This window comes from Mastigoproctus giganteus, chromosome 2 (genome assembly GCF_048544385.1).
Source record: "Mastigoproctus giganteus isolate SK-2022 chromosome 2, ASM4854438v1, whole genome shotgun sequence".
Lineage (NCBI taxonomy): Eukaryota > Metazoa > Arthropoda > Arachnida > Uropygi > Thelyphonidae > Mastigoproctus > Mastigoproctus giganteus.
The window spans coordinates 106,591,801-106,615,066 of NC_143576.1; the positions used below are offsets into that span (position 1 = coordinate 106,591,801).

The following is a 23,266-nucleotide window of genomic DNA, read 5'->3' on the forward strand; positions in this document are numbered from 1 at the left end:
TGCCCGACGCCTTTTGGATTAACTCAAAACTAGAGTGACTCAGCAAGGCTCCAGGGACGAATTTTTTTTTTTTTTTTAATCAATGTGGCCCTCAGTTGTAGGTAGAATGAATCCAATTTGTCGAGACAGTATTCATTTTTACCCTGACAGTAAAATCTCCTTCAACCAGAGCAGTATGCACTTGACTAATCTGTTCTGAGACTCAAATCGGGGGTGCATCGCTTGGCGGGTCACGAGATACAAGTTCCTGATAAGCTTCCAGTTATGTTTGTTTCTAGGGCAAGCACCCCGTTTCTTAGTGACCCAAATTTTAGTAACGCACCCACCAGGTTTTAATTTGAGATTGGTACACTCCTTAAATCGGGTGAAAGTAAAATCGCCAGTTGAGTTTGGTTTATCTACTAGACTCTAAATACATACCACAGTATACAAGCGACGAACTCATGATGCACACCGGAAATGACCGCAGGCATTTCCGTCTGGGTCATTACATCCTTGGTCAACGTATTGAAAGTGGATCTCTTAACAACCATTATTGTTAGTCACTTAAATTTCGTCTTGCCCATTCTGCTTTATCGCAGACAAACTCTTATTCATCACATTCTAATTTAGAAAATATTAGAGAAATTAATTTCACAAAATTACTCAAATAATAATTAAAAATTACAGAAATTAGGCTTATGATGCATGGTGGTGCCTCCGTTGTCAGGTGTGCAAGAGCAGCAATGCGTAGCACACACTTCTTGATTAGACCGGGGTTCGAGCACGTGACCACCAAATACGGAAAGGCCAGGGAATGACCACCGCATATCCACGGAGCAATATGGCCTTAGTTGCTAATGCTCCTAAAAACCAAATAATAAACAAACATGAAGTTCTGTATGTGTGCAATCCAGCAGAATAGGAAAGACGAAATTTAAGTGACTGACGTGGTATTTAGTGCCAGATGCACGGTTATGAATATCTCGGAAACTGTAGAATACGGAGTTTTCACTCACGACTGTCTGGGTGTATCGAGATTGATCTATTAATCAAATAACATACAGATAATGGAGATCTGTTCCGGTGGTCGGAAACAGCTCTTTCATATGAAAGGACAGCAAGACCTGTACGGGATAACAAAGGCTGCAGTCAGATAACTCTGTAACAACAGTAGTAAGTGTTGCGATACCGGGGTTTTCTTAAAGCACTGTTCCAGGGAATCATTGAGCATTATATAGCAGTTATAAATAAAAAAAATTATAAAAACCACATACACACCTTAATTTTGCAATAAGGTGAAAGGCTATATCTGTCACAACCCCTATTTGGGGTTTCCTTTGTGGTAATCAAAGAGGAATTCAGAACGAACAACTCGTCGTATCTTGTCATGGATGAGGTATCACAGCCAACGATCAAACAGCCTTCCATTCCTGGAAGCAAAAAGATAAAATAAATAAAAATGATAAATAAAAAAATTGATACGCCTAGAATGGCTAGGAACACAAACACTAGGCAGTGGAGAATTGGAACACTTCTTCCTGCTCTGGCAGATTCCGGTTCCTGCTGATTGGAGGAGCAGAACGTGGTGGGGGAAATAACGAGTCCATGGATTCATCTTGCCATGGTGGGAACAATGACGACTAGTGGTGGCAGTGAAATGGCGCATCTTTTCTTGGTGCACATTGGGCCCTTGATGCTAATGATTTGGATACCACACAGTACCTGGAAATTGTTTCCAACATGGCATATTACTTCATGGCTGCAATGTGTCAATCAGCAAATGAGTTCTTCCAACAGAATAATGTGCCAGGCCACAAGAACAAAACTGCAAGACTGGCTCGATTCATACTACATTGGCCTCTCCAATTACCAGATCTCACTCCAGTTAACCATCTGTGGGCTTCTCCAATTACCAGATCTCACTCCAGTTAACCATCGTTGCTGATATGAAACTAGGTCTTTGGCAGTAGGGCTCTGCAACCACCCAGTTTGCAGTAACAGTGGGAAGAAATTTAGTCGACATGGACCAGCGGCGCCTCCGTAGCCAGGTGGGCAGGAGCAGCAGTGGTAGCACATGCTTCTTGATTAGACCGGGGTTCGAGCCCGTGACCACCAAATACGGAGGATGCGGAAAGGTCAGGGAATGACCACCGCATATCACCGGAGCAATATGGCCTTAGTTGCTAGTGCTCCTAAAAACCAAACAACATGGACCAGCATGCGTGTCATGCTTTGGCAACCTCGTTGCATCTATGAGTAAAGGCTATTCTGAGAGTTAGAGGCCGATCTACCTGCTATTAGGTAGGTAGATCTAATAAATTGGCGACTTAGTGTAATGATTTCAGCAAGTAGCGTATCCCGTGGATATTTTGCAATTTTCGTTAAATTAGATGTACAAATATTATTTATTCCATTTATTAAGATAATGGTGAAATGCACACAGGAACATTTTTAGCAGACACCATATCCAAAACAGACAAGGTTTTTGTATTATACTTGCCTGGACACCGAAGAAAGACCAGTACGATCCAAATCTGTGTTAATTGAGGGAGTTTTGCTTTAGAAGATGTAAATTATTGATGCATTCACAAATTCTAAGCAAGTATTATGACTTTTCGAAGCCCCTCCCCCAACATCTACAATCGGACTGTTCATCTGTCTGACCCAACTTGATCATCTGTTTTTGTATAACGACAGAATCTGTTTTGGGCTCAGAAATACAAATATTAACCAGCAGATTCTTAGACAGGTGTTATCCCCTTGCTACAATAAACCGAATTAGGGTACAGGCTAGGGATAGGGAAAAAAAAAAAAACACACACACCAACCAACAGTCGTAATATAAAAAAAAAAAATAATAACGTTAAAAAAATAACGTTATTTTTTTATATTACGACTGTTGGTTGGTGTATGTGTTTTTTTTTCCCCCTATCCCTAGCCTGTACCCTAATTCGGTTTATTGTAGCAAGGGGATAACACCTGTCTAAGAATCTGCTGGTAAAAAAAAAAAAAAACACACACACACATCAATCAACAATCGTAATATAAAAAAATAAACGTTATTTCTGTCCCACATGTTGAATATATGGGACAGAAATAAAGTTTGTCCTCGTTCGAAACACAAATAAATGACCTGGTATACTACATTTCTTGCGGGGATTGCAACTCGTCGTACCCAGGTTCTACACGGTTCCTCTGAATTTTCGTGTAAATCAATACGCGGCTTCAGTTCGTGCTTCTTGTTCAGCAGCGTCACAATTAGCCTTTCACGCCGTTAACGAAAAACGCTTTTTTATTTAACGAGGCCAAAATACTGAAGTGTCCAACATAATTATACCAGACTTAATTGCAGAAACTGTCGAAATTAAATTACATGAGAATTCTGTTAATGTTCGCCGGTCATTCCTAATCTCCGATTCGTGGGCTTTTATGCGCAAAGACAATCCCTATTTAAGGATCATGCTCACCCCTATTCGGTAATTTTCGTTCCTGTGATCACGACATACGGTCTGCACCTCCGTAGCCAGGAGCAGCAGTGCGTAGCAGACGCTTCTTGATTAGACCGGGGTTCGAGCCCGTCACCACCAAATACGGAGGATGCGGAAAGGTCAGGGAATGACCACCGCATATCCCGGAGCAATATGGCCTTAGTTGCTGATGCTCCTAAAAAAACAAATAACAGACGTACGGTCGATAAGCGTTGTCAGCTTCAGGAAGAAAAATCGTTTTTGCAATTTTCGATAAATCTTTTAATTAATTTAATTGTGTTAGATTGATTAATTATTTTTACTGTAATGTAAGATTTGCGATTTTAGTTTTAATTGCTCTTATTATTTTACAAATGTTGATATCAACGTAGAACATATTGATCATTACAGCTCTGGTTCATGCTATCAAATTCATGTTATATGTACAGAAATTATTTTTACAATAGAATAAATCATTCTTTTACAGATTTTTAAAGCACATAATTCCTAACAAAAGCAGAGTTCTTATTGTCCGGATTTTTGGTTTTAAAAATCATTGTTGTCACCGGTTGTAACAATCATCATCTGATCACTAGGTTTAGTATAGAGGGTCAACTCGCTCCATACTTACTATAATTGTTTTATAGTAAGTATGGGCTTATGTTTTTTTTATTGTTTTACTCCTTACCTTAGAGCAGTGGTCTCCAAACTTTTTTTGGTCGCGCACCATTATTTTGCTTAAAAGGACTAGCGCGCACCCGGAAAAAAATAAAATAAAATATATAAGTTTTAATATTTCTTATTTATAGTCATTTATATGATTAATGTAAATAATCATTTACATTATATCTAAAATCACAAATAATTTTAAAAGGTCACAAAAAAATACAAAAACAAAATTAAATTGAAGTTCAAGTACGAAATAAGAAATCATTAATGTAACAAGTGTAGTAAATGTAATGCAATACTGTGTTTTATTTATAAATAATTTATGTTATGCATTATATCTAGATAAAGTGTATTATATATCAGTGTGGAAAACAGCTCACGATTTTATCGAGTATTATCTCGCGCATCCCATGGAACATCTTTCGCACTCCTAGGGGTGGCGCCCCCACTTTGGAGACTACCATAGATGAAGGTTTAGTTACTCGTATAGTTAACTATTCCCAATTATGTATTGGCAAGTCATTTGAAGTTCATGATTATACAGTATTTGTGTTGACTATCATTTAAGTAACCTAAATGTAGGTGAAATAATTTGCTGTAAATTACAAAAAAAATTTTCCCCGTGTACAGATTCTCATCAAGAAGTCCACCCGCGATAAATTTAAACGAAACAATCTCTGGCATCACTGAAGTTTGAACTTTTTTTTGGCGGGGGGGAGTTTGCTTTTTTAATGAAAATTTCAATGCCATAAACATACCGAATATTCATTCGGTATTACTTGGACCTTTGACAAGTTTCTTCGAACAAAACCAGCCTTGGTGATTGAGTGAAGCAAGTTACTGGGGCAGAGCTCAGAAAAGGAATCAATATTTCGAAGCGAAATTCTTTCGGATAAGCAGTGTTTAATACACACGTCAGTCAATGTCAAGTTTGGGCGTTATGAGAAATTCGCATTTTAATTTTTTTTGGTTCAACTCCATACTTGGGACTAGAGTTCAAACCATTAATGCAACACGTAAAATGATCAAAATACTACACGAATTTCCCTCCCCTATTTCCCACTTATTAAAGTGCAGACATAAAAATGTGTAGCCCTATTTGTGAAGCGTCCATTTTCAAAATCCTAACTACTCAACATAAGCCATTAATTAACCTTTATATAATTGTGTCTACTCTTCCCCTCTCCCCAATTAGGTTTTCTGGGAAAAGAAAAATCATCGAGGCAAAAAGGTGAAGTGAAGTGTACTATGAAGGAAACCTTTAAGATAGTTTATCATCTGCGTGGAAAGATAACTGATTTCTCTGTCAACATCTTGACGCTTATGTATTACTGTATACATAATCAAACCGTTCTTAAATGGGTTTGATAAACGATATCATTTTTAAAAATAATACGATAGCAAGTGAACCATAGACTAATAAATGAGAAAAATTAATGTTCACAGGCTATCAAATCCCGAAGGAGTCCGCCCTCCCTGTTTGATTCTTTTCACTGGGAATGGAATTGAAATGATATAAATTAGATATATAAGAAAGCATGTCACCTGAAAGGGAATTTACTTAATAAATCAGCTATCGAATGGAGATCTTATGACTTTTACAACCAGCCTCCAGCATACGTTCGGGTATAGCAAGTTGACTACTTCGCATATGTTGTCGATATACTAGATGTGTAATCTTTGTACTAACTGTTAGCATTTATAGCAGGCATTCTGAAATATCTTTGAATACATACTCTGAATATCAAAGATGATAATTTTGGTATATACTACCAAATTAAATCATCTCAGAGCAGTACTTTAAATTATTTCTGTCTGTATGCCTGGTTAAGTCGTTAATAACGTAAACTGCTACAATTCACTGAATATGTTATAGACTTTGGAGCAGCCAGCTGATCAAGTGCTCTACAGTCAAGTGTGATGAAGTGAAGTACTGACAAGAATTCTGAGCTTGTTCTCAGCGATGATGACTAAAGTTATTAGCGTCTTTACTACCTGTCTTCAGACAGTTAATATAATAGTCTGTTTATTGTCAGATATTGCATTTTCTAAGCGGTGAGACAAACTATAGATGTGAAAAGCATTACCACGAACAGTTTCCTGTTTTAATTTTTTGCGATTGTAGTACTCCATGCTGTTCAACGATATATGATGAATTTTGCGATATGTTCTGAACGTTCCGCAGTGTAATCGCTTCTTCCTATCGAGTCATTTGTCATATTAATCGCGCAGTAATTTTATCTCCACAAGGTGAAGGAATTCGATCCGAACGTTCAGTAGAAAATGTCACCCGAAACTCCTTTTAGTTGCAGTGAAATGGGAGTTTTGAGTGAGCTACCTTGAAGTACCACTTTGTAAATATCAGTTTTCTTTAAGCTTCATTTCATTTATCGCAGGAGATCTCACACATTAACAACGTGGGAAAAACAATAGGAATGGTCTAACTTTAACTAGGGTCATATAGGTAGACCAGTGTTTCTCAAAGGGTGTGCCGCGAAATCTTAAAAAAAAAACTAGCGTCGTTTTTATTTTAACATCATTGTCCGAATATTTTATTTTGGTTGTAAGAATTGTTTGCATAACACAGATATAATATAAGTATAAATAAAAAAATTGTTAATATTATTTTTCGTTCTATTTATTTAATTTAGAAATTTCTTCTTCTATGACTACGTAGGTGTGCCGCGAAATTTTTCTTCTTTGGAAAATGTGCCACGAGAGTAAAAAGATTGAGAAACACTGAGGTAGACCAATGACGTTTTCACCTGTACTAAAGAAGAGTTGTCATATGATGAGCAAGTTACATGCCCATAGCTGCGCGGATTGGTGGTCAGCAACATCTTCAGCCACTACCTGAATGGACTAAGCATAATCCATGGTGATTTTCTCCTTTCGCTAAATGGAAGGCATTCCTTTCACGTGAACACACACCACCGCCGAGGATTGTGCCAGTTTTCCACATAACGGTGGTACAATTAACCTTCTTTCACATCTGAGCCAGTATTCCACTTGTCATCTTTGATACAGTTCATATATAGTCTGATTGGACTTCGAACATGTAATAATCATGTGCTTCTTTATGTTTATAGTAATAGAGGCATATGATGCAAGAAAGCAAGCGTGTATGACCTTATGTAGCATCAGCCAAAAAAAAAAAGAAATAAATAAATAATAATAAATAAATAACTTTAAAAATTCACACAAATATTCCCTCTAAAATGTTTGTCCAGTTCCTCCTTGAATTTATTTAAGCTATCAACTTCCACAATGACAGATGGAAGTTTATTCAGCAATTAATCACCCGCTGGCTAAAGGCAAATTTCCGCACATTTATTCTACAAATGTCTTTACTCAATTTCAATTTATGCCCCCTTATGTTCGTTATCTGAGCAAGTGGAAGAATCCCATCACAATTCAGCGTGCTCAACCCATTCAAGGCCTTATACACCTCAATCAGATCACCTCGCAGGTGCCTAGTCTCCAGCCGCTGCAATTTGCAGAACTTAAGCCTCTCTTGGTAAGAGGATTCCTTCATTCCCTTACCAATCTCGTTGCCCTTCTCTGTATTTTTTTTTTTTTTAATGAAAACCCCAAACACGAAAGGTATCAAAACCTATAGTACTTAGTACCGTGCATGGGTTGAAGTAGTAAGGGGGGGAGGGGATGCCGGAAACTTTGCTCTAGAGACTAAACATGGGTTTCACCACTTCAAGCCTCCAATAAGCAGTGGTGGTATTTCACCGGTTGATGAAAGTCATCTACCATACGATAAAGAGAAATTCACTTGCTCCTGAAGTTCTTTATCGTGAAAGAACTATAGATATAACACACACACCATTTTGTTTCAAGCGTGGTAGTTGAGATCTTAGAGTACTAAGGTTATTAATTGGTTTTTGTTTTGCCACTTGCATATTTTTCTTATGCAGATGTACGAAGTTCTATGACCCTCCAACAATATTTTATTATTTATCTTACAGAGCGTTATTTTGGAACGAACTCTTATCCTCGCATATCTACGTATTTTTCGAAATGTTGGAATTCATACGTTAAAGTCAGTTATATATAAAAAGGCCACCGTACCCTAGTGGTCAGGCGCGCGGGTGCATAAGTACCACGTACCTTGAGTGACCGGGGTTAAAGCTCGTGACTGCTGAATACGCTGCTGTTTCTTGTATTCTGTCTATCTTGTGAACTCCTCTGACCGTTTGGTCGTCCCGGAGTATAACCAGAATTTATTTTATTTATATCTGCACCTGTTTATTATGTGAAAGACTTATTTATATTACCGATCCATTGACACTGACCACCAATAGCCATGTTCGACTTCTCTCCAAAATATTCGAGTTCCTGCGTCTCCGTAGTCAAATCAAATTGTTAGTTTTATTCATGGGGGGGGGATCGCACATTTATGCGCTTAGTTGTGGTACTCCACGAGGAGGCGTAGATGATTAACACTTTCCTAATGTGTAGTAATATAACACGCACTTGGACTTAACATCATAATGTAGCACGGTGGAGTTTAACTAGCGTTAAAATAAATTCTGTTTATACTCCGGGACAACCAAACGGTCAGAGGAGTTCACAAGATAGACAGAATACAAGAAACAGCACCGTATTCAACAGTCACGGGCTCGAACCCCGGTCACTCAAGGCATGTGTACTTATGCACCCGCGCGCCTGACCAAAGTCCCAAGTTATTAATCATTGGTGGAATGAGAATTAATTAGCAGCTTTGGCCCCAACTACATAAATGTGATATAGACTCCCGCATACAGTAACTCAAATCTAAGCTTAAGCTTAAACCTAAACTACAACCTAAACTCATCTATAACTTAAATTTAAACCTAAACCGAACCTACACTAATGTCAAAACCAGCTTCATAATTACTTAACTCAAACCCAAACTTGCCCACTAAATTAACTAACACTCAACTTAAACACACAACAGAACTTAAACTTTACTCAAACTTAACTTAACCCTAACCTAAAACTAAACACTAAACATTAACTTAAATTAACTAAAACACATTCAAACGATTTGATCTAAACTTCAACTTTAAACTTAACTTTAAACTTAAATTTTAATTAGATGAACTAAAAAAACGATTCTGCTGGCACACAATTAAGCTTAACGAACGGCGGACATAGGGACACCCTGGAAACCGCCAGTAAACTACAAAAAAAATACTTTGATAGACTCCCGCATAAAAGTTGGGAATCACAGCATGACAAGTTTATTTTTTTTTTGAAATTAGCTACGACAATGTAAGGTTTAATATTAAAAAAAAAAAAACCCTACAAAGTATATTAAATTTTCTTTCTTTAAGGATTGAAAAATTTATAGAAAAAATGAAATTAATATTAAACAATCATACTGATTTTTAATTTGAAAATATGCTGCACGAGATTTTTTTTTACTGCCTTACATAGACGTGGCATTCTGGCGATTAATTTTATAATCGTGCCCTTGACTAACATTATTCCGAAGATCTGCAAGGTTCCCCATAAATTTTGGGAAAATGGGCAGACTTCACGGTCTAGAATCTAGATGATCACACTAAACCTCTTTTGGATTTAAGTCAGGCTGTTGAGGTGGCTTTTTTTTTTTTTTGATTTGGTAGTTGTTGGCGCATCGGCTTCTGTGGCCATATTGCACCTCCCAAAGTTTTTGCAGTACTTTGATCCAAGCCCGAGGCGGGAATCGAACCCGCGACTTTTGGGTTGCCGGGCAGGTACTTTACCCACTCGGCTAGCCCGGTCGGCGCTGTTGAGGTGGCCACACCATAGTTGGCAATAACCGCTCCTGTTCTTTAGTTGCTAATAAGTTCCAGAACAGCTTACAGCTGTGTTTCGGATAATTGTCTTGTAATATAAAATTACTTCCACACAGTCGAAGTCCAGAGATATTTCTTTATGTTCAAGATTGTTTTTATAGCCTTCTTTTCTTACAATTCCTTCAATTCTGATGATGTCACCCAAATATGCTTAAACAATGACACCATTTTTCCTTCAGTTAGTCTCACAAACGTTTTGATCAAAAAATTTAAATTTTGATTCATTCGTCCACATACATTTTGCCAATCTTTAGTTGTTCAAATGTTTGGCTCTTATCCCAAACCATCGGTTTCTTTCAATTTCTTCGATTTTAATAAGGGGTTTGGACGGGATCAGGAAAAGTTTCCCCCGCATTTCGCCCCCAGTAGATGGGCTATAAAAATGTAAATAATACACTTAATTTTTATTAATTCTAATTTATTTTGTTTTAATAGAATGAATCAAAAAGGTAATCAATCAAGGGTAAAGTAATTAAATCAAAAGGTAATCAATCATAGAATAAATGCATATTATTGTTTAAAACTCGAAGTTGTTTCTTTAAAGAATCTTGGACTATTCTTTTGATTCTAGCAGAAATTGCAGCATACTTGTTTCTTTGATTGCTTGAATCACCGGCAATTAGTTATGTAATTTCGAAATTGTGCAGCCCTTGTTTCTTTAAAGAATCAATGAATCGGTAAATATTTGGGAATAAAGTAGCACAAGATTCCTGAAATCCCCTGTGCCACCCCTCCACGCCGTTGTTGGTACGTTGCTGATCATTCAGTGTTCGTGTGTAAACATTCCACAATTCGATGGCAAAAATGGGTAATTGCCGGCTTCTCCTTTGTCTTCTTCCAGTATATGTATCTTTAAAGTAGTTTGCAATCACCATAGCTTCAATGGGGAACTCAGCCTCAACTAAATCTTCAAATGCTTGAAGAACGTTAGCAGGAGGAATAAATGCCAATGCCAGAATCATTCGGATCCAACGAGCAAATTCATGGTCTTGTTCGTATCGAGCTTTTAAACCTTCATTCTGTACCTTTCGCCAAACGCTTTGGGAAAGATGAGAAAACAACCGGTATTTACAATACCAGGAAATTCTTGTTGGAAGGCTTGCATGGCACTTTGTTCGAAATCTGTAATAAGTCGTTGGGGTTGGAGATTAACTTCTTGAAGCAGCTTGACGTATGTGGCACGAGTTTTGTTTGGAAGTGCGTAGGCCACTAGAATAACTGCATTGAATTGAACCACATGAATTGTATAAAGCTGCTGGAAATGCGTGGGTACCGTGTTAAAAGTTCCATCAGAAAACCACTCCTGGCTACGCGCCAATAACTGAAGATTGTTACTAGTGGAAGAAATAAGCATGCGACCCGGGAGCAGTTCGTCCTGAGAATCATACATTAAAAACTGATGTACATTGCCATCGATAATAATTTCTTGATAATTTTGTGGAATTATTAGGTCCTGGAGATTGCTCGGTAAAGCAGAAGTACCATTGTTCGTTCAACATGACGAATGGTTCGTTTAAGTGAATCCTTTTTAGGAAGTAATGCCGTGACATTGGCATGAGCCTCTGCAATAACTGATGCAACAATTTGCTGTGGCCGTTCGTTCGTGGTTTTTGCATGTTGCCGTATTTGACCAATCAATTGCAATGCTTCCGACCTTGCAGTTTGAGTGTTTGTTTAGTTACGACTTTCACAACTGAGCCTTCCAAACACGCCCTTTGCAGGTGGAACGTTTTTCACAAACCCAGGGAGTTTAACATGGAATCTCCACTAAAGGGGCTGGGACTTCAATAAAAATTCGAGTTATCGAGAGTTGACTATACAGTATTTATATTTCTGTAGCGTACTCATTATCTACTGGGGCGAAATGCGGGGGGCCACTTTTCCGTAAACCGTTTTGGACAGCTACACGACTATGAAGTCCTGCTTGTTTAAGACAAAGTTTTAAAGTGGATGTAGACACGGGAGGTTCTCTGTTCCTGTTGAACTCGGCTCTAATTTCAGGTGCAGCAAATCAATCATGGATTGATTTGCTGCACCTGTTTCGTCCGCGCGTAGCAACTTCCGTTGTTACTCGCGGACGTCCTCATCGTGGTCTATCCTTTAAACTGCCGCTCTCTTTGAATCGTCGAATGGTAGTTTGTACCCCTTTAAACGAAATTTTTTTTTTTTTGCTAATACTGTACTGTACTTTGAATAATATCTCATGGAATAACATTTCTTTATTCATAGTTATAATAGCAGTTCTTTTATCACCACTCAGTTCCTTATTTCTTGCCACGTTTATCGCGAAACTACTAATTCTTTGAATGACGCATGTTCAATTTTTATAAGTTACAGCTCTTACTCACTATGAATGCGCCCACATTCAGAAATCTTCTACATCTTTCTAGAATATATTTCAAATTTCTTAATTTTGTTTGTTTACATAATAAAAAAAATACTTTAATAAAAATTGGTAAAACAACTTGGTATTTTAATAGGAACTTTTTAATTAAGAAAAATGAAACGAGACTTCAATAAAAAAAAAAAAAATTGGTAAACCAGTTGGCCCTATTTTAATAGGAACTTTGAAAAGAAAAATGAAACATGATTCCAAAATTTAGCCGGGAGTGCACATGTCTACATACGTATCGTTTTAGGAGTGGCGATATTTCAGTTTGAAAACTACTGCGATATCGCGAACCATTGGATTTTCGCGCTAGGATAATTTTTTGTGACAGTAAAGGCTTTTATAGCTGAGCGGGCAAACAACAGTACGGTAATGCACCTGTGTTTGAGTGGTCCGGAGTTCAAGCTCGTGACTGCTAAATACTGGATCGTGTAAATTAATTGTAAGTTCCACTGACTTAGAATAAGTATAAACAAGAACATTTTTATATATAAACAGAGGAGGCAGGTTCCTTAAAAGATGTCTGCTTTACCTCAATGCAGTGCTTTTTTTGTAAAAAAAAGCAGTGCCGGTACTTATTCTTTGCTATCAGGGAAAAATTGAGAAGTACAGTGCTGTACTCTAAAAAAGTATTTCCTGATATTGTTACTTTAGTAACAAAGTTTTTGGAATAAGAACTACAAATTAAGTATATTAAGCATAAATTTATTATTCAAGTATATAAAAAAATTAGGTAAAATGTGTAAAAAATAAGTAACAATATTTCATAATAAAAAGTTTTTATAGAATATTCCAAAATTTTTATTGAGTTCCTATCCAACACACTATGCCGACTTCTTTTCATCTGTTTGTGTCTGTTGCTGAATGACATTTCCGAAGCAGCCACGAATCGACAGGTTTGTTGGATCGAAGTGTCACTAGTGGGCCTACAATTTTAAGAAATTGTAGTGAAGAAATTGTTTTTGTCATCAACGACGCTCTGGTTGGGGCTGACGATCGGATTCATTTGTGAAAATCTTCGTTCACATTCACTTGATGAAATTGGTATCGTACTCTGAGCATTCATCAAATGCCCTTCAATTTTTCCGAAAACGTCTTTTCGATTAGGTATTCTCGAAATCGACGAATTTCTCTTTCATTTAACTTCAGTTAAATGAAGTTTCATTTTCACCAAATGCCAACATTTAAAAGGTTTAATACCTTTGTCCTCATTTACCTTCTCTCGTCATCGATATTGTCACTAGTTCTTACATTTTAATTTTTCTTTTCAACTTTCCAAAATGAAGTTGTCATTCGGATATTCAGCTACTGTGACCATGTAAACATAGACAGGGAAAATTTACGGAAAATGTGGATAACGCACTTCCGCGAAACAGATGATTATTTGTCGAAGTAAAATTAAATCACTCTCGCTCCTAATGCTCACTTTAGAAAATTTAAAACCCGAAAGGATCAATGCTTAAGATGAATGAATATAAGGTGAATAAATAAAAATAATGATTAACCTAAAATTGAAAATATTCGAAAATTTTATTAAGTACAACACAAGATTACACTTACAAAAAACATTTAATGATATATGTATTAATATATATTAATTATATATATCATTAAATGTTTTGTTTTGTAAGTGTAATCTTGTATTGTACTTAATAAAATTTTCGGTTAATCATTATTTTTATTTATTCACCTTATATTCATTCATCTTAAGCATTGAACCTTTCGGGTTTTAAGTTTTCTAAAGTGAGCATTTAAAGGCAAAAGTAAGGTTTTTTTGAAAAAGTCATTTTTATGATTTTAATAAAATAGTGACGGATTTGTTACACATAAAAGTATTGGCAATTTGTATTTTTTATACATAGCCTAAAAATAAAAAATAAAAACGGTAACATGAAAACAGAAACTTCCTTTTGCATGTAACAAGATATGGAAAATGTAACGCACTAATTCTCAAATCACTCGCTGCAGCCCCCGAAAAAAAATCTAACTTTGAATATAGCCCCTGTGCGGGAAAAGGTTGGACGCTACAGCAGTAGGAATTGAACCAGAACCCATTGGGAATATCCCTTGATCTGCTCACTGTTGAGCAGCGCGACTTCTCCGTATGTGGGACAGGTTTTACAAAGTATCCTTAAGTTGTAGAATGGTAATTCCCTTTAGCTCTCTCAATTCTTGCTTAGCAGCAGCACTAATATCCTAAATTGCCTGAAGGCCAGAAGTGCGTACCCAGTTAAGTCTCTCCTAAGCCGTTCGTTATATGAAAAAAAAAAAAAAAAATCTTCGCTCAACGGAAACTATTTTAAATGTAATTTCCAAGGGGAATTACAAAAAAAAAATGCTATAAAAGGAGTTCGTTAAACTGAAGTTCGACTGAGTCATTTAGAATTCTAAAAATTGTTAAAGTTTTATATAGAAAATATCTTAACAATAGACATGAAAAATTGCAAATTTAGTTGAATAACTAAGCTTATTTGAAAATTAGCTAAACGCGTGAAAACATTTTGCGGAATATTATAAATTTCGAAGTGTACAGCATCCAAATGTCACTGTTAATAAAAGGTGCCGGTACGCCGTACCGTTCCAAAAAAAAAAAAAAAAAAGCACCGCCTCTATGTATAGGAAACACTCATTGAATTAAACCATTTAATTCAAGAGAAAGCAAGCACGAGGATGAATACCAGGGAAAGAAAAAGAGGAGTTACTTTCCATCTTGTTCTGGATAGTGCATGGATTATTTTATTTATTTTGGGTTCAGAGTAGTGACCTAGTATAAGGCAAGGCAAGCATGACAATTTCAGTACCCAGTTTTGCTTTTTTTTAGTAAAGGAAAAAAAAAAAAAAAAAAAAATTGTGGTGCCTTCAGAATGATTGGGGTAAGTGAAGGTCTTTCCAAATAAAGCGAGGAAAAGAAATCCGTTGAAAAAGGGGTGCTTGGTTGATTAATCACTGTATTTACTCCTCCTCACCTTGAGCTTTTTGAATCACTGATTAAGACTTAAGTGTTTATCAGTGATTTAGAATTTTAATGGGCCCAAATTCAAGGAGTTTGGGCGCATCAAAAAAAAAAAAAAAAGTGAGAGGCAACCACAAATTTAAACATTAAAATTTTAACAACTTCTACCTCGGATTTAGTATCATATATATCTTAATCGGTTTGAATGCTAAGTTAAATTAAGCCGCTGTGGCAACATGTAACGACGCTAATACGCATATTACAATCAAGCCGGTACGTTCAAGAAAAAATACACAACCTGTTGTTAAAATGTTGCTTAGTGTTAAACTAGTTGAGAAGCTCTTAACTCCTTTTGGTGTCCTCTGGTCGTAGGAGTATAAACAATTTTTAATTAAATTTTCTGTATTCAAATGGAGCTTTATCCCCCCCCCCACTTTTTAGTATACATACATTTTAACTCGCGACTTCCATTTAAATTGTTTAAAATTTCACTTGCGCCCTTCTTTTTGTTGATTTTTCAAAAATATTGCATCGAAGTCGCGATTTCCCGTTTCAGCGCCACTGTGTTGATAGGTCACGGAGAGTACTTTCGATTGACTTCGACACTGACCTGATTTGAAGCTACCTGCTTTTAGCACACCTTGCTTTGCTGTCGCCACATGATGGCCGCTTTTTCACAAGCGAGTTAAATGTTGAACGCAGAAAAATGTATTCCAACAACTAATTAAGGAAATTAGTGAAATTAAGGTGAACTCTCTCGATTCTCCATGGATATGCAGTTTTCAGGACAGATAATATAAACCAAATTCACACTGAAGACTAGCGTACAAATAAATTTTGTTTATTCTCTTAGACGGCCATGGACGGAAGTTGCTCTTTATTTAGAGAGAATAAATATGTTGGATGTAATACGATATTACATACAGAATTAGGAAAATTTTATAAAACATTCTTTGCTGTGAATGCAGTTAAACTGGTTTTGTAACTGTCAGCAATCAATTTATTTCCCCTCCCTAAAACATTGATATCTTATTAGTGAAATAGTATATGCTTTATAAATAAGTGAAACATGTTTTCAGACGTAAAGGGGGGAAAAAAAAGAAGCCTTTTGTAATTGCCATTTTCTACCCACCCTTAACTCAAAAATAAAGCAGCAACTAAAAGCTTTTTACCAGATTTCTGACAAGGGCTGTTAGGTTAAAGAAGACTTTCCAACCAGCATAGCATGGCGCATGCTCATCAATTCTGACAAAAAGGACACGGCAGAACAGGTCTCAGGGCTAAATGACAGGCTCCGTATTCTCACTAGCACAGTTTTAAAACTGTGCCACGAGACGTATTAATAAACTAGAATGAAAATAATACACAAAAGACCAGAATCTCTATTGTTCCATACAAAATGACACTTCATATTGCACTGAAATCTTTAAATGTTTGGTTGTTCAAACAAGCAACAAATAAATTCAATTAAGGAAGGTAATCTTACATTACACACCGATGAAGTAAACACAGGATGACCAACCTTTTCGAAACAGAGTACCAGTAATATTAGTAATGTGTTAAGAATTGGATTCAGGTTCGTCGTCCCTGATATAGTTTTTTTTAAGTTAAATATGGCTAAAAATTTGCACGGAAAGCAATTTATTTTTTATAAACCGATGAAAGATGCACATTTATTTGAACTAGCATCAAATTTTCAGAAACCAAGTTCCCATGTAGAAAACGTTAATTACACAGAATAGAATACGATCTTGGGTTCAATGATCCTACTTTCACGTTATCCAAAGGAGCCCTTCTTTCGCCATTTGTTCTTCGTGAATTAATCAGTAATGCGCTGTTTGGCTTAAATGGCTACATGTTGTCCATCTAATTTTATTTTTCCGTACAATTAAAAAAAAAAAAAAAAAAAATTGTATACGCTTCACTTCGTAATTGGGAAGCTATAATCATCCATTTACTGCAAAATATTAGTTCCTATATCGACTAGCTTATTCTACAGTTTTCTTAGGAGGTATCATCGTAACACAAAATTTATCGATGCGAAGGGTCACGTAAATATTGCAGTGAAACATATGTAGGAGTCTTGCTGTTATTGAGAAGGCTCAATTCGAATTAGCAGCAACTCCATAAAGGTTTTGATTTAAATATATCTTCTTTGCCCACACCACATTTTTATTCATTAACACTCCCTTGAAGATTGAAAATTGTTTAACTTACCTCATATTTCAATCCCGTCATTCGCAGCCATGTTTCCACCTTCAGACAAAATGGGGAGGGTGATGGAATCGTAGGGGTCCTGCAGAACTGGTACAGATACACAATATCCTTCTCGTAATCGGTTTTGTGGACAGCTGGTCTAGTTGCAGCCGCCGCAGGTTTAGTAGTAGGCGTGGTGTTTGCGTTTGGAGTTGCAGTGGGGTTAGTGGATGCAGAATAGTCATTTTCCGTAGCGGGAGCTTCTTCAGTGGTCATGGTAGCGATATACTGTCGAACGTAGCTTCTCAAAATGGCGTGTGGACACGCGAAAGCTTAAAATAAGATAAGCGAGAGGCGCAAAACACAACACGCAGTTACAGCTATCGTCGCCGCTTGCTGCACGATCACTAGCGATTGAACTGACAGCAAACACAAGAGCAGCTTCTCCTGGTAAAGCTTTATTTCGCCTCACGGCTACGTGAAATCTCGAACCTCGCTCGCAAATCTCGCGATGCTGCCTGAGGAGCAACTGTCACTATAGCATGTCTCAGTCACCCTGCTGGGAGATAGGCATGTTAGCGTATATCTATTTGTGTATAAATGTGTACCAAGTTTTTTTTTTTTTTTTTTAAACATATTTTTAATGCTTTGGTTGCATAAACTATCCAAAGCGCGGTATTTTTTTTTAACTATTATGAATCACAACAGAACCATATACAGAAGCAATTGTTACGGATGTTGAACCTTTTAGTTTTACCACCAAATCAAATACTGTACTGTATTAGGAAACTGGATTCTGTCAGCACTTGTTGTGGGGATGGCACCTATAGCTTCGTTCGATAATCCTTATTTAATCATTTTCTATGAGATGGGTAAGCAGGAAACCTACAGTTTCATTCGGACAAGATTTTTTTTTACCTGGGGCGGTGAGGGGATGAGGGTGATGCCATTTTCCGTCAACAGGTAAATTATTGACCGTACATGGTGATATGTTTTTAACCACACAATATATAGTATTCCAAAATACAATATGTAGTTTTCGTAGATATTAATTGTTAAAGGCAGATGGAAAAACCGACCTTAATCAGATGACCTTTAGTTAATGAGATAAACGCGACTGATGAATGACAGTTTGCAGGTTTTTTTTTTTTCATTCATATGATAAAATATGATACATATTTACACGCCATAGCAATTTTGTAGAGAGAGAGGTAGGGAAAGAAAGACTTTTTAAAATCAAGGTATAAATAAATTTACAAAAAAAAATAAATAATAATAATAATATAATAAAATACAAAATGGCATATTAATTAATAAATAAATCAAGGTATAAATCTTAAAACTAAAGTAATTTTCATGTTATAACATTGTTATTTCTTTGTAGTCATACTGAATAATTTAACTCTTAAGGTATTTTTCTCTAATTCGACTAATAACACTCTGGATGTAGCATATATACCCACTCTGCAACTTGTATAATTTTCGACTTGATATTTTCATTAAACTTCAGTTAGGTATTCGACATGTCAATTTATTTACACCTGTAATTTGCGTATCATTAAGAAATATTTAAAGTTATTAACGATTAATAGTACACTGAGTCGACAGAAATCATGGGAATACCTACCAAGTAACGGGTAGGTCCACCTTTCGCCCGGATAAGGGCAGTCACACAGCGGTGCATTGAGTCCACTAGTTCACGAAAGCGTTGCACAGGTATTTCCATCCATGCTTGCTGGACTGCTGTCCATAATTCCGTCCTGGGTTGAGGATCCAAAGCTCGAACGGACCTTTCCACAGCACCCCAAAGATGCTCCACAGGGTTCATTTTCGGTGAACGGGGAGGCCATTCCATGGTGGTAAAATATACGGAATGCTCTTCGAACCATGTTCTAGTCACCAGGGTTCTGTGGGGAGGCGCATTGTCCTGCTGGAAGAGTCCATTGCCTTGTGGGTGCACAATGACCATGAAGGGAGGATGCAGATGGTCTGCAAGGATGGACACATAATCTGGACCGTTCAGCGATGTGACTAGAAGTACCAGAGGTCCCAACGTGTGCCAGTTGAACACGCCCCAGACCTTTACCGATTGTCCACCTGCCTGAGCAGTTCCTTGTTGACGTGACGGGTGCATAGCTTCGTGCGGTTTCCATCAGATACGCACCCTCCCGCCCGCTCACGAAACTCATCAGACCAGGAGACCCGTCTCCAATCATCCAAGGTCCAGTGCCGATGTTCTTTCGCCCAGTTGAGGCGTAGAGTCCTGTGTCGTGGTGTTAGCAATGGGACTCTGGTGGGTCGGCGGCTCCCGTAACCTATTGCGGCTAATGATCGTCTGATGGTCTTGGTGGAGACGTTTCTCACACCTCGTTGAAGTCGGCGGTGATTTGTGCCACTGTCGCTCTCTGTTGGCTGAAAGAATGCGAAACAGACGTTGACGGTCACGTTTATCCACCCACAGCACTGACCACGATGAGATGTTATTCCGGAAATGGCATATTCCCGATACACTCCTGATGCTGTCAAACAGGGATAGTGCAATTTCTGACCCATGCTTTGGGCACCAACTATCATCCCTCTTTCAAAGTCTGTTAACTCACGTAGTTTATCCATACTAACATCGAATTACCGTCTACGTTAATGCAGTGTATCTATATACCTGCCAAGCGGTGGGTTCGTCCACTAGCAAGAGGGATGACAGCTTCGCGTTGCTCAGGAACCAGGTATCCCATGAATTCTGTCCTTTCAGTGTACTTTCGCCAGCTTACTAACACTTTTTTTTGCACAGTTACGTTTTCCCTATTTTATTTAATCAATGAACGGAACTAATGAAACTACTGAACTACAAAACCAGCTGTAGTACGTGATATATATGATTGAATTAAAAACATTTAAATTATAAAGAGTAAATCCCACCTCTCTTTTGAACTGTTTACTTTAAGGTTATTTGCTAATCCGGACGAAACTGTGTAACTAATATTTCACCTGCTGAATTAACCAGGTCAAAACTGTATAAAATAATTTATGCAAATCGCTTAATCTGGCCAAATTACAATTTCCCTACTGGGGTTCCATGTGATTTTTAATAAGACAGATAACTTTTACAATTTTGTCATGGTTGTTTTTGTTTCTTAATATACATACTAGTGGTAAAAAACGTAGAAGTCTGCCATGAGGGTTTCTGAGATATCATAACAATACTTTAATACGAACTAAGAAATGTCCAAGGTTCGGGAACTATTCTAGCACAATGGTTTTCAGTGCGTTCCGCGAAACCATAGGGTTTCGCAAAGGGATTCCAGAGATTCTGAAAACTTTACGTTAATTTTTAACGCTTTGATTTTTTGTATTGAATTTATACACATAGTCGTATTACTCTTTTTAGTAATAACTGTTTGTAAATACACTGGTGTTCAAAGAAAATGCATCACCTAGGAATTTCACATTTCTAACCCTTTTTCGCGATGGTATGCTACATTAATGGACTAGCATCACAAATAGAAATATAAACAAAAGATATTTATTAATAGTTAATGCAATGCTAAGTAATATTTGACAGGTGCTCTCAAAATATTCCAAAATGAACATTTGCAAACTTTATACAACAGTTTTGGTAAACACGACAATTATGGCCGAAATGTTATCAGAAGCCCTCAATTTGCTTCAGTTTATCATTTTAAATGGAAAACAAAATGAAAAGTTCACCAGGTGCAAACTAATATTTAGTTGAACCGCCTCTCGCTCTGATGACAGTATGGTTGGCATCGTGTGGAATCTGGCAACTGCAGTTTCCACACGATGCCAACAGTTCTCTATAGGATTCAGATTCGGGCTGTTTCCTGGCCAACTAAAAGTTGTAATGGACCATTCTTCCAACCATTTTTTTCTCCTGTAACAAATGTAAACACATTACTGTCGAACCTCGAATGCAGAAATGAAGCTAAAGTAACTACAGAAGTGCCTCCTTACACTTTTCGCCCGATGACAAGGAGCAGAGTCATCTTGAAAGATGCAGTTACTTGGCAGGTTGAAATGGTCTCTCTAATAGTTGGCAGCAATTTCCCTTCCGATGTAGCCAGGTATCCATTCGCATTTACGGAACCTTTTATAAACTGCAGGCGACCTACTCCGCGATACGAAATGGACCCCTATATCATTTGGCTGGTACGGAATTTCACTGTAGACACCATACAGTCTGGATGGTATTCTTCACCACGTCTACGGCGAATCGTTTGTCTCTCATCAGAGCCATGCAGGTTGAATTTCTTCTCATCTGAGAAAATAACTGACTTCCACTACACGGGGGGTCCATTTGACATGCTCCTTACATCAAATTAATCGGGCCTTTTTCATTTTTTGTGTGAGGAGAGACTTCTTCTTAGGACGACGGGCTACAAGGCCACTTTTGAAGAGGCGTCTTCTGACTGTTACTGCACATGCCACCACTCCTGTATGTTCTTCCCATTCTCTTTTCAGCTCAGACGGCACTATCATGTGGCATGAGCGCTTCAAAACACGGTCCTATTTTGGCGTAGAGACTTGTTTGCGTCCGGTTCCTTTTTTCCTATCAGCAGAACCAGTATTCTTGAGTTTAGAAAGAAATCTACTCACTGTCGACTGATTACAAGACACTATATAAGCAATATGACGGGGAGAACATCCTTCCTCACGTAAAGCAACAATAGCACTCTTTCTTCGTGGCGTCAACTGCACGTAACTCGCAATCCTGACACAAGCAAAGAATGACTGCAACTTTTGCAGAGAGTGCTTATATAGCTGATGTAATTTTACGGCATTACCTACGCGTGTCAATATTATCTGATGCAATCTGTAAAAAATGTTGCCAAATACTTACGTTATTCGGACGACAATTACAATTTTAAGGGGTGATGCACTTTCTTTGAACACCAGTGTATATAGTGGAGTTTGGATAATTCGAAATATTGGTTGTTTTGAATTATTTTTCTGTGCGTTGAGCCTCCTCTTCTATAAAAAAAAAAATAATAAATAAATAAATATATATATATATACACTGGTGTGCAAAACTTAAGGACCAGTCAGGTTCTCATAGGAGCGGCCTGGATATGGGAAAAGCATACCAAAGGAACCGTGAGGTACAGAAATGATGAAGTAAGCAACACCGACACAACAGCGAAAATAATACGGTACAGAGGGACTTTATTCAAAAATGGCAACATAGCACTGGCTGCCATGATACAGATGCATCGCTGCCAAATATGGAACAAAGAGGTGGTCCTCAGTAGGGGATATGGCCACCCCTAAGTTGATGCAAGCCTTGCACTGCCTGTCCATACTTAGAACAACGTTGTTGATATGTTCTTGCGGTAACATCGTCCATTCCTCTCTCAGCGCCATCTGCAGCTGGTGAACGTTTTCTGGTGGGTGTGGAGATGCCGCTAGGCGTCTCCCCAGAGCGTCCCATATGTGTTCGATAAGATTTAGATCGGTGGAACGGGCAGGCCAATCCATACGAACAATGTCCTCACTTTCCAAAAGCATATCAACAGCTGCAGTGCGATGGGGTGTGGCGTTATCATCCATAAACACCGACTTGGGGCCAATGGCACCTCGGAACAGATGCACATGGTGAAGAATTACCTCAGTACAGTAGCGTGCACCAGTTACAGTACCGCCTTCCAGTATCTGGAGTTGTGTACGTCCATCCAAGATAACGCCTCCCCAGACGAGAACTCCTCGACCGCCATATCGATTCCTTTCAGCGATGTTTGCAGGGTGATACTGTGTGCCAACCTCT

At 37.7% G+C, this 23,266-nt stretch overlaps 1 protein-coding gene across 1 annotated transcript in view; it reads right to left on the bottom strand.

Moving 5' to 3' along the window:
* LOC150089482 (failed axon connections-like) overlaps positions 1 to 17,978 on the bottom strand; it is a 124,135-nt gene extending 106,157 nt beyond the window's left edge. Inside the window, exon 1 of the mRNA XM_090389515.1 lies at positions 17,512 to 17,978. Coding sequence (XP_090245641.1) covers positions 17,512 to 17,766 — 255 coding nt within the window. The 5' untranslated portion in view covers positions 17,767 to 17,978. The remainder of the gene's footprint in view (positions 1 to 17,511) is intronic.
* Positions 17,979 to 23,266: the final 5,288 nt, after the last annotated feature.